Source organism: Manacus candei, unplaced genomic scaffold (genome assembly GCF_025592945.1).
Source record: "Manacus candei isolate 608988 ecotype Guabito, Panama unplaced genomic scaffold, ASM2559294v1 h1tg000043l, whole genome shotgun sequence".
NCBI lineage: Eukaryota > Metazoa > Chordata > Aves > Passeriformes > Pipridae > Manacus > Manacus candei.
Genome location: NW_026138091.1, coordinates 6,810,889 through 6,824,136, shown reverse-complemented (window position 1 = coordinate 6,824,136; position 13,248 = coordinate 6,810,889). Strand labels below are relative to the sequence as shown.

General features: G+C 41.1%; 1 protein-coding gene across 3 annotated transcripts in view; it reads right to left on the bottom strand.

Moving 5' to 3' along the window:
- The window catches only part of WIF1 (WNT inhibitory factor 1), a 43,287-nt gene that overhangs the window by 20,458 nt on the left and 9,581 nt on the right, over positions 1 to 13,248 (bottom strand). For all 3 annotated transcript variants that reach the window (XM_051795831.1, XM_051795832.1, XM_051795833.1), the window contains exon 3: positions 6 to 114. In XM_051795831.1, the coding sequence (XP_051651791.1) occupies positions 6 to 114 (109 nt within the window). The remainder of the gene's footprint in view (positions 1 to 5; positions 115 to 13,248) is intronic.

Genomic DNA, 13,248 nt, shown 5'->3' with positions numbered 1-13,248 from the left:
CAAACCTGATGCTTTATGAGGAACTGTTCCAAGCAGGGGGATATTTATAGTTGGATCAGCCATTATGCCTTTATCCAAAGAGTGCAAAGACAGGAACTCGTAGTAGTACTCAGCCTATGACAAAATAAATGAAAAATCTATATTTATTTTAATTGCATTCACAGAAGCAAACTATTTAGCATATAAACTAGAGCAGAAAAATACTACAATTTTCATTATGCTATTCTATAATTTCTATTTGTTTCTATAATTTCCCTGAGTGCTTCTTCATCTAAGCATAATTTTCAGGTAATTTCCTCTTATTTCAAAGATTACAAGTGACTGTACAGTAATCAGGATGCAGTATATCAGCAAGGAGAGTGGCCTCCACTTGGTGGACAACTGTTACTTAGAGAAGATTTTTTTTTACAAAAAATCTGTAGTATTTATCTGGCAGACAACAAAAATATATGAACACTAGGCTAATTCTTAAGGCTGCTTTTTGTGCAGAATCCTCCTGGAACTGATGGTGAGCCTGGATGATCTGCCTGCACCAAGAGCGCAGTTTAAAGGGCATGCCCACATGCATGATGCAACTGTGGCACGAGATTATCCGAGCTTGCTTTTGGTTGATCTGCACAGCACAGCACATTGCCGTGGGCAAACGGTGCCAGGCAATGAGTCGCCACATTGCTGGAGTGCCATGTTAGGACACATATCTTGCTTACAGCTCTGACACTGCCCTGTTCCATTTCAGTTCGTTAAATTGTTCCAAGGGTGGAGCTGAGAGCTCTCCTACCAAGTTGGCTTCATGTCACTCATTATTAACTGCAACATAAATGATTTGTTTTGGCAATTCCGAAAAGGTGTTGGCATGATTTAAAAGCTACTTTCCACTACCTTCATCCTACTCCTCATAAGCACCTGCATTGTGGCACAGAGTGTAGGCTTTGGTACTTTCTTCCATGGGACTCTGGCCTCTCTTGATATTCAATGCAAAGTGACGACATGTGTCTGCAGAGTCACTGCACAGACCATGTACACCTAAGATGTATGCACCTTAGCAAGTCACTGGAGGTTTACGTTATTGTCAGTGGCACAACTGCTGGTGTGCAGAGCAAGTGGAAATGAACCTTTTACGCTAAAGCGTGGCTTCTCACTTAACAAGAAGCATTAAAGGAATTACAACTAATTCTACCTGCTGTCCTCAGAAAAGTCCTTGAGGTCTTACCGTGGGCGCTGGCAAAAATGTGTTTACATCCAGGAAGTCACTGACAGTAGACAGTATTTTTCTGCCTACTTTTTAGATAAAATTGTGAAATAAAGAGAGATAAATCAAAAATTTTATGAGAAATTTGGCCTGATAAATGGTAGCTAATTTATGTCTACAAAATGTTTGTCAATGTCCTTAATCAGAAGACTGTCTTTTTCTCCTGTAATGACCTGGCTCCCCAGCACAAGGAAGACATGGACTTAGTGGAGTGAGACCAGTGAATGGCCACAAAGATGATCAAGGGTCTGGAATATGTGAGGTATGGGGAGAGGCTGAGATAGCTGGGACCATTCAGCCTGGATAAAGGCTGAGGGAGGACCTAATCCATATGTATAAACAGCTGATAGGGGGTTGTAAGGAAATGGAGCCAGACTCTGCTCAGTGGTGCCCAGTGTCAGGACAGGAGGCAATGGACACAATACAGAAAATTTGATCGGAACATGAGAAAACACCTTTTTACTGTGCGGGTGACCGAGCATTGGTACAGGTTGTCCAAAGTGGTCAACCTCCATCTGTGAAGATATCAAAACCCAACTCAAAACAGTCCTGGTCAAGTGGCTGTAGGTGACCCTGCTTGAGTAGAGTGAACTGGATCATCTTGAAGTCAGACTGTCTAGTCTCAGATCAGCCTCAGCCTTCTGTGATTCTGTGCTCTGCTAACTTGAGCAAAAGCCCCGGCAAGGTGTGAAAGATCATCTCCCTTTAGCTCCTGATGACACCGGCAAAACCCTCATGACCTGAGTAGAAAGGTTGTTACAAAATTCCTGATCAGCCATGGCAGCATATCCACTCACTCTGTGGGAACATGTTGTAAGGTGATCCCAAACAGCATGAGGGGCTACAGTTGTACATGGACAGTCTTCGGAGGGTGTTGTCTAGGCACAGAGATGTTAGACAAGGACTTGCAAAACAATAGAGAAGGAAGCAATGAGAGGTTTTAAGGGTGAGTTAAACACATGGAGTAAATGTGAGAGGGAGAGGGGACATGGAGAGAAGTAGTAAAACCAGAGATGAAAAATGAAGTCTGGGGTAATGTTCAAAAGGCTGGTTTTAATTAAAGATTTTTTTTTCCAATACAATATACCATGCCAAAATATGAAAACAAGCCATAAATTCAGACTGGGAACATTTTTGTTTTCACATAAAACTTTGGTTCGGAAAAATAATTATATGTCTCCACACATCTATAGAATAGTGCAGTGAGTGAGTCAATGCTGCACTGTCTGTTTCTCATTGTTTAGCTTTGATGTTTGGTTATATCTGAACCAGGTCATAATGAGTTATGACCTGGGATATTAAAACATCATGTTCTTACTATTCTAGTAAACAACAACTGGTAAATAGACCAAATAGCTCCACTCCCATATTTCCATTGTAGCCGCACTGTTGTAGCAGGTCAGCTTGTGAGCCAGAGCCCCGATTAGTAGGAAAAGGACCAGAATTTCATTTTCCAAAGCCAAAACAATGCCTCAGGATAAAGACAAAAAGAAAGTCCCCTGTGGAAAAGGGGGCCGATTGCTGCATTAGCCACAATATTCACTGCCTTTCAAGGAAGTAGTTCCTCTAACCAGAGTAGAGGTGTAGCAGCGATTAGTACCTGAGGCAAGAGTACATTCTGATCACATGTCAAAAAGATGGGAAGAGGCATTGCACAACAAGAGGCTGCTCAGGAGGAAAGCCACACTGGGGAGAGATACCTGCCCTCACCATGTACAAAGGTCTGTACATCTGCTGAGTTGATGAAAACCGAACTCCTTGAAATTATAGTATCTAAGAATACCTGCAACATCTCAGGGAGATCCAGTTGCAAAGTTATGGAGCCATGTGCTGCAGAGTACATTTGCAAATCTTGTGCTGGACTGAGTTGGTTAAATTTTGACATAAAAGTTGCGCACAAAAATCGTAGTCTAGAGAGGCTACACAGTAGCAGAAGTAGAGTAGTTTAACTCCTCAAACCTGTGAATCTGAAACAAGATTTGACTGCCATAAATCCTATCTATTTGGAAAAAATCTGTCTTGACACAATCTCTACATCCAGTCTCCAATATAGTCCTGCTGTAATTGGAGTTGATTGCCAATTAACTTGCATTAATCATCATGACTGAAAAGCAAACAACATGCTCTCAGCAAATATTTACCGTGCTTCAGCCTACCATGAAATTTAGTCATAATGGTTAATTGAAGATATAGGTCTGTGCAATTAAAATATTGTCTAGTGACTACCATAATTTATGCTGTAAATGGCCATTGTGAGTGACCTAGTAGTGAGAACCAAACTGCCTTGGATATTGTTGAGAGATTAAAGGGGAAAAATCCATAACCTGTAATCCCTTTTTCATTATAAAGATATTCTCATGTTTTTTATGTTTGTTTTTTTTTAAACCAGTGAACTCTGGTATGTCAGGGTCAAAATTTGGTAGTGAGCTAAATCTTAGAGGAACGCTGTTGTCAGAGGTGGTGGAGGAAATAGGGTTTTCATTAAATTATTGATGTTTGACAATCGCACACTCCGCATGCACAGAGGACTTTTGGCTTGACTTCATGAAGCACCCGAGGAAGAACATGCTTTACTTCTGTGTAAAGTCTTTGTTTGAGACCCTCAGAAACTGAGGCAAGGGCCTCTGCAGACCTTGTGTGAACAGTCTGGGGACTTGGTGCTTTCAGGCAGCAGGTAGCCCTGTGCAGCTGCCCTTTAACAGTTCTCTATATGGGTAAAGCCCTCAGCAAAGGGAGGAAATTTCACTCTAGGCAAATAATTCCATGGTCGGGATTAACTTTTACGGACTTTAAATGGCTGTTTTCTATAAATCAGAGGAATTTAAAAGGTTATAAAAATAACAAAGCCATCTAACAAGTATTGTACCAAACATCTGTCAGCAGTTTCATTTTAAATGTATACAGTTAAAATTCCTACAGAACTGCACTCCTTGGTACAAGATCCACTGTGCTGAAGTTCTCTTATCAGTCAGATCCATGTTGTATCTGACTTGTTTTTTGTTTCATTTATTATCAAAGAATTCACAATACTGTGCTTTATGTTTTCTTCATTTTACACGAAAGATGTAGGATGAGAAGTAACGCTAGTACCTGAAGCAAAGGTAGGTAGCTTCAACTGTTGTATGTCACAGCTCAATAACGTAATGAAAGCTATATCCTTTCTAATTATGAAGTGAATGTATGTTAGCTTTGGAAGTAGATGTAAGAAATTAACTATATTTTCTTCTCATCATTTTAAAGAGATCAGTGCTGAATGTTCTGTTCTGTTATCAATTAAATTACAAATATACTCTAATGCCAATTTTTTTCATTTAAAGAAAGAAACACATAAAAAATGTTCCTTTTTATCCCAGATCCATGAATATTTCTGGCTACACACACTCTAGAAGATTCTACCGTGCATTATCCATAGCAGATGCTCACGGCTGCATATGCCATAAATAAAATCAAAAGTGAGACGATGTATGTGTTCGTTAGGTGTTTACAGCATGGAGCATTGCTTCTCCAAGATACTAACCACATTAGGTCAGAGGAGTTGGTCTGTCTACGTTCCAAGATGAAACACGAAGCAAAGTGAGATGAATTCCAACAAAGAGTATCCATATTGTGTATACCAGGCTATTGAAGGAGTCTGGCCACAGTATGAGTATGTACATATATATGAACAGTTTGTTACTGTGGTGCAGTCTAGACACTGCTGTAATGAGCAACATAATGGTGCCTCCTTAGACAAGCAGATTGTACACTGTCTGCCTACAGGCTGCCTCTTTTTCTGCTAGGGACAGCAGCTTTGCCTAACTTGTTAATTGGTCCTGTCACAGAGTGGGGATACCATTTTTTGCACTTCAGTGTGACACCCAGAGACTTGCTGTCAGCCTCACAAGGCAGACCCAAAATGGCAGGCATACTTAACAATACGAAGTGATACAGAAACATGCTCTGAGAAAACCAGTTTACACAGAAGACAGGATAACCTGTTTTCCATTACTGGCTGCTAAGGGTATGGGAATGAACCAAACAGCAGGATTAGGAACTGCAGAGATACACACAAAAGAAAGTTCGGTGTTTCTAAAAAAAAAGGACACAAATTAGAACTCAGTGAAATAGGCAATCTCAGAGAAAAATACATTATGTGATAGTGGTAACTAGGCAATGCTGTGGTGAAATGCTCACAAATCTGCAGAGCTTGTTCTATGTTTGCTTTCTTCACATTAAGAAAACCGTGTCAGACTGAAGAAAATCCATGTGCGAGAAGGAAGACTTTTTTAACAATGGAGTGAATCCTTGCATGAAACTTTCAACAATAACCACTTGTGGTTTTAATGGTTTTAGAAGAATGGTACAAAAACTCTCAGATTTTGTCAATGGAAGATGGCTAACTGGTGCTTAATGTTTCTTATGGCATGCAACTGTGGATGGCAGATCAGATCCTCCAACAGTTGGAAAACAGCTGGAAAAGAGAAATTTCTTGTTTGCTATCAAAAGAAGCCTCAGATTTTGAAAGGTGACACTACAGGCTTCCAAGAATGCTTTGCAGTAGAGAGCTAGACAGAACTCCTTGCAGAATACATTAGCTTTTGCTCCAAGTAGTGCAAAAGGAATTTCAGTAAAGATAAGTAACATGAAAAAGTCACTGTTAAGAAGCTTGGCGAGGTCACAAAATATTAGATTTAGATTATATTTAGCATAGTTTCTGGCAGTTGTCTGCTCCTTGGGAGACATGGGAAACAGGGCAGCTACTTAGTCACTTTGAGCTGATATTTTCTCTCACCAGATCCTGAGCTCTGGAAACCCTTTAGCATTTGAAGAGGTCATTAAAGCCAACCTGAGACTGGAAGCTGAAGGGCTTGGCAGAAAGAGTGGGATTTGAGAGAGAGAGAGGTGAAAAAAAAATCGAAGTATACCAGCAGAGCATTAACTCTGAAAGTCATCATCATGTGCAGAAAAAGCAGGCTACCTGAGACAGAGGGACAAATAAAAGCCTATTGCACATTCCTGTCCATCATTAGCCTGCTAATGGAAATATGGTTTTGGTTTAGATCAGAGGCAAGCCCTTGATGCAGTAGGTATCTGCAGTGGGGACAGTGGGGCCATTACACAAGGCTAAAGCCTTGGAAAGCAGCATATAGGCAAACAGATCCATGCTAAGTAAAAACACACTGATACAAAGGCATGTGGCATGCAAGATTTCTTAAAAAACAGTCACAACAAATTTACAGCTCCTTGTTGAGAAGAGCCTGGGAGTTTCTCGCTCATCTACCTTGCAAAAAGAGCACAACTCTGCACACTTAGACTTCTTTTGTTTAAAAGATTTTCTGTAATGTATTTTATTATAGCTTCACCAGAGTTACTTTTGAAAAAATTAAGCTAAAAGGAGACAAAATCATTCAAGTTTTGATAAATATGCACAGTTAATTACACCTTGAAAATCTCTAGCAAGGAATGATATTTCTCAGCACGAACCAGGCCTGGTGCACAAGTTTCCTTTAAAACGTTTTCTCACATATTTTACAGATGAATATTAAATAACTCTGCTTTGGGGAAGGGGAGAGAAATAAAGAGTACACCAAAAAGAGAAAGAGCATTAAGAGTTCAGATTTTAAGTAAGTAAAAGATACACAAACCTTAGTTATCTTGAAATAGTTAACAAAACTTATTGTTCTGCTATCCTGAGATTTCGTAAAAGTTATTTTCCCGAAAAGTTAATTCTTGTTCCAGGACAGCAAGGGACAATTCATTCTTTGGTCACCCAGCAAAATATCAGTGCTCTCTCCAGTGGAGATTTCATAATCAGCGATGTTCAAAATCTCCCAAAGCTAATAAAAAAGGGGAAAATTATTACTGCTCTTAGAGAAAAAAAATTAAAACACTGTCTCATCAAGTTAGTTCCTAACAAAATAAGTCTCTACAGATCTACTACTGCCACCTGAAACACATCTGTGTGGCTCTATCTACATTGAGAAAAAACTGCAAGGTTATTTTCTCCCCCTCACAGCTTGAAAAGTAAGTAAAAAGCTTGTCTGGCTGATCCTGGGAGTTCATCTTTACATAGATTACAGACTGCAGTTTCCAGCTTTGGATAGATTTACTTATATTAATAATCACCCTGAAAATTCTTTTCAGAGAATCTCAAATAATTTCAATAAAACCTGTACAATTAGGGAAATGATTGCACTAACAACCATGTAGATTAGTTACGATGGAGATCTGAACAGACACTACATTTAATTAAGCAGAATAGTTTTAAAAGCACAAATGTAAACCTTAGAGATGGTGGCTCATCTGATGTGACGAGGAAAAGCTCACAGATGAAGAATACGCTAATCCACTTCTTGAATAGTGGTAAACATGGATAATGCACACAGATTCATTTTGGCCATGCTTCAAACTTCCAACCCTTTGTTCTTAAGCCTCACAGGATGGCTTTGAAGTTGAGGATAAAGCTCCTCTAGCACACCATTACCAAAGAACAACCTTCTGATTATGATCTCATGAAAGTGTAATCAATTACTTACACAAGTTAAAAGCCTGGCAAACAGCAAAGGTCATGTAACTGGGCCTTTATTGAGTCCATGTGTTTCACTCTTGGCTTTAACTGGCACTCCTGTATAATAAATATAAATATCTCTCCTCAAAATGTAAGCAGCGAACTTAAGTTATGAAATCTCACAGCAGCTTTTGCCAGACTGGAGTCCTTCAAGATTGTCAAAGAGGGATGCTTCCACTTTCGTGTCCCCACGTGACAGAAAGTTTGCAGCACCTCTGAGTGAGAGTTTCTTTATTTACTGCTCAGCACAATTGTCTTTAGCCTTGTTTTCTAGGCAAGTGAGTGTTTAAAAGTTATGGTGAAAAGGTTTTGAAAAAAAATCAACTCCATCCTGACTAGTTGTTAGGAAAGACTTCTTTAAAACTGCTCTTTTAACATCTGCTGCATTCATTTTCGAATGCCTGTTTGTGTGAAAATGCAATTTTGTTCTTGTTTTACAGTCTGCCATTGACCAAAGCAAATTGTAAATACTACCATAAAAGAAGAACTAAATTCGCTATATTTGATAAGTGTATCTGAAAAGGAACTTGTGTTTGCTATTGTACCTGAAATCACACTGTTTTTTCCACTGAGTGAAGACTCTGCTAAGTGCACATATATTACCATGTAATATTTCCATACACCATACAGGCCTCCACATAGTTATGTCCTCTGTAACAATACATTGAATTTTTCAAAGCAAGATGGACTTATCTTCAGAGTAAACCAGGGAAGTATATTCTTATCCCCAGTTTCTGCCTTTTGGGCTGTTTCCACAGGCAGAGTGAGCACAGCTTCATACCCAGGTTACAGTACCAGCCTTACAGAATCCAGACTTTTGAGTTAAGGTGCAGTGTATTTCCCAGCATTTAAATTAAATATCTGCTTTAAAGCTAGCTCTTCTTTGACTTCCTGTATACTCAGAGGAGAGAGACCGGCACTTGCAAAAGAAAATTCAGCCCAGTCAGAGTCTGATTTACCTGCTGTCTTGAACCACCTTTCTCTCTCCCTGGGTGCAGATGGAATCTATTCACAGCATAGGCCTGACTCTGCTGACTTGACTCAGGGTCAAGTTGAGCTTCCAGATGAACCCTTTGAACACACTTGCAGGAATAAGTCCTATTCAGAAAGGTGGGAGGTTTATTTTATGAAAGCTGCATCCTTCTGTTGTGGTTTTTTTGGGGTTTTTTTTTTGTTTTTTTTTTTTCTGCTCTGGACAATGTGACCTATCATGTGTCAGTACAAATCCTGACAGAGAGGACCAGGAGCTGAAAGTTCCTCAAGATAATGTATTGAGTGAGAGAGAGAGACCTTAACATCATTTTTATTAAAGAAAATGCAAGAGGGACAGTTTAGCCTCAGACATGAATGTGTGGACCTCCCCAAGCCAAATTTACCTCTGATGAATAATAAGCAGGAGTCTAATAACAGCAAAAGTCTATATTCTGCTTTGAGATCACTGTCCCATTTGGGACTCAAGAGTTTTGTTAAGATCAGAGATATAATTTATTCCTTGATGCACAGCTATGGCAAATCTGGTCTGCTCTTGCAGACTGAGACCAAATCGTCCTTTTTGTCACTCAAAACATCCCAGATATGCTGGCAATCCATAATTTCTGCTGAAGTCGTAGGCTGCTGGAGATTCCCCAAATCCCGCAAACCAGCCTTTATTGACAGATGAAGTGAGTAGTTCTGGGCTGAGTGTGGTCCACAATACTTTCAGGAAGAAAGAAACACTGGAGAAGAACAATGTCCAATACCACAAACCTTGCTGAGCTGTCAGGTCTGCTCTTTGCATTACCAGTTGATGTAATCTTTTTGAATTTCAATAAAGCTTTCGATATTGTCTCTCATAGGATCCTTCTGGACAAAATGTCCAGCACACAGCTGGATAAACACATCATGTGGTGGGTGAGCAGTTGGCTCATGGGTAGAGTACAGAGGGTCATAGTGAATGGGGTAACATCAGACTGTCACTAGTGGGGTTCCACAGGACCCTGTTCTCTTCAACATGACTTTGACACAGGACTGGAGGGGATACTAACTAAGTTTGCAGGTTACATAAAGCTGGGAAGAGCTGTTGCCTCCTTGAAGGCAGGGAGGCCCTGCAGAGAGACCTCGACAAGTCAGAGGACTGGGCAATCACCAACCATATGAAGCTCAACAAGGGAAATGCCGGATTCTGCACCTGGGATGGGGCAACCCTGGATGTTTGTACAGGCTGGGGAATGAGATGCTGGAAAGCAGTGCCACGGAAAGGGACCTGGGAGTCCTGGTCGATGGCAAGTTGAACATCAGTCAGCAGTGCCCTGGCAGCCAGGAGGGCCAACAGTGTGCTGGGGGGCATCACCAGCTGGTTGAGGGAGGGGATTGTCCCGCTCTGCTCTGCACTGGGGCAGCCTCACCTTGAACATTGTTTTGGGAGTCACAACATAAGAAAGGTATTAAGTCATAAAGAGTGTCCAAAGGAGGGTAATAAAGATGGTCAAGGGCCTTGAGGGGAAGCCATATGAGGAACAGCTGAGGTCACTTGGTCTGTTCAGCCTGGAGAAGAGGAGACTGAGGGGTGACCTCATTTCAGTCTACAACTTCCTCGTAAGGAGAAGAGGAGGGGCAGGCACTGATCTCTTCTCTGTGGTGACCAGTGAGAGGATATAACGGAATGGCCTGAAGTTGTATCAGGGGAGGTTTAGGTTGGATATTATAAAAGGGTTCTTCATCTAGAGGGTGGCTGGGAGCTGGAACAGGCTCCCCAGGGGAGCAGTCACAGAGCACCAAGCCTGACAGAGTTCAAGAAGTGTTCAAACAATATTCTCAGGCACATGCTGTGACTCTTGGGGATGGTCCTGTGCAGGGCTAAGAGTTGGACTCCATGATCCTTACGGGTTCCTTCCAACTCAGCATATTCTGTGATTTTGTGATTCTGTGATCACTCCAGGGCACAGAAATTGTACTTAGCATACCAGCCTGTGGGTCAAACCCTCCCTGTCACTTTCAATGGGACTCACTGTGATACCAGTCAGCTGAGTTAATTTGTTTGGTTCTGCTTGAATTTCTGCCAGTTACAAGATGCTTGGGGTTTGGGAGTTGATTCTCTGTTTTGATTTGATTTGCCATATTTCTGGTAGCTCAAGGCAGCCTAAGACTGCGCTGTTGCACTTCCACCCTCTTCAGACACAGCCATGTGATAAGCTAACCAAGACAGCAGTCTAGTTAAAAATTAATCACTTCTTTCTGTAGGGCTAGTTTTCAACCAGAACAGCTTCCTGAGTAGCCATATCAGCACTGGTACAAGAAAGAGAATGGAAATATGTGACCAGGGATAGGAACAAAGATGAGACAATGTCAGCTGCCAGCCTGATGAAAGCTGTTGTAGAATGGCACTGCAAGTGAGGTGAATTGTTTCCATGCTGTTGACAGATGTTAAATTTCATTATCCTTTCATTATGGTGAGGAGAAGAAGCCAAGCCGAGAATCATCGCAAAAAGGTGGTTCCTCCAATGGACTGCTGAAGCCAACCAAACCTACACCCCAGTAGAACACATGAATTTCCAATGGCACTGCCAGAGCTGTCATGGGAATACAAAGCTTTTTATCTCTGTGGAAAACGAAAAATCTAAACACATGATCCCATCCTCAGAAATATCTTGTTATTGCTCATTAATGTTATACAGCTGGAATAATTCAAGCTGACTCAGGTTTGTCATTTTTTTTAGCTTTAGGTTTTCAGCAGTTCCTGTTAATGGTTTTCTTTGCAGTAACCTCAGACTACAAGAACACGTCTGAAACATGACCACAGAGCTGTACTCTGTAAATGGAATATGACACACCTCTCAGGAAAGTGAGACAGATGCCAAGTGCTGTCTTTCTAACTGTGGCAGGCCACATAGGTGTGCTGGGCAGCTGAATTGAGAATAGGCTGCCCATCTGTTTTCAAGTGGCTTTCTTGCCATGTCTTAGAAAAATGTCATACAGAGTCTTAGGGAACAGACTGGACAAGGATGCTGCACCAGGAGGCTTTTGTGACCATAGCAACCATACATACAGTCTCCCAGTGAGGAAATCCACTGGTCAGGATATGACTTGTCTCAGCTAAGGATGCTGCTGCTCTGGTGCAAAAGCAAGGCCCATGCTCTGCTGGTTTTGCCCATGAGGTGCTCAAGCAAACCGCACTGGAACATGGACCCTGAACCAAGTGAGCCCAACACTCCAACAGCCTTTGCCATCAGGGTGGTGCACCCAGCACAGGGCTCCCTCCTGTGGGTCTCCTACGATGTACCAGAGAAGGACTGTGCAGCAGGTACAGCTCAGGAGGCTGCAGCTGAGGAGGGTGCCACATAACCAGCTCTCTCCAGCTCTGTTCAGACAAGGGGCACTCCCACACCCTCCCCAGTGTGTGGGGACGGAGATTCAGTCTCTGCTCCACTCGAAGTGCAGAGACACGCTGCATTCAGTTCATGCAACATGCAACTATTTTCAAACTTAAATCTCTGAGGAACAAAGTAGCTTTTCTTCCTAACCCTTCTACCTTTCAATCTGCTTTTTTCCTTAGGGAAATAGAGGAAATGCTATACAAAACCCACTTGTTTTAATAAAAAGTTTCAAGAAGTCTTATGGCACCAGTTAAACAGTCAGAAAACAGGAAATACCAGTGAATAATGCTGTATGTACAGACTCAACTCTGGTTTTACAGGACATTAAAACCTCATTAAGAACACGAGCCCATACTAATTCTCATACATGAGACATAACTCGATGCAGCTTCTTTTGTAACTGTGAATCTCATACAACCAAAGAACTGCTCCTGCAGATTTCCTCAGAGTGAATGGCTGTTATAAATGTAGAGTAATCTTTGAAAATTTGGCTCTTTCAGTCAACTGGACACCTTAATATGCAGATTCACAATAAACTACTTGGTTGCAAGACACGCAGAGGTTAGGGGAAAATATGCTTCCACATGAAGGCCAACTAAATGTAATAGTTTGTTGCTGCAACCTTTCAATTGTATTTAATAGACTGGAATTCATATGTATTAAGGGTGGCATAAACTGGAATGCCATGACTTGCTGACCACAAGATTCATTAGAAATGTTTTCTGGGGAAATACGTATGGAAAAAAATGTCAAGCCCAAACCGTGCTGGTCTTATGCAAATATCCACATATATTTCAAATGCAGATTTTTAAAGTAATAGAAGTCTGTTTTCAGAAAAATTATGATTTATATGTAGGCTATAAACATACATCTGCAAGACAACAGAGGAACAATGCATCTCAGTTAAAACATCCACTTTCCATGATACACTGAAATGTGTGTTAAGTTAATAGTTGAATTTCCAACATGCAGGTTGTTCAAACTTTAATCCAAGGATTTTGCTTTTTCAAAGAAATGTTCTCAGATATTCTCTATGCTTTGAGAGTAGTTAGTAGCTCATCTTGTGCTTGCCAGAAATATAACTTAGACTCTACCACAGG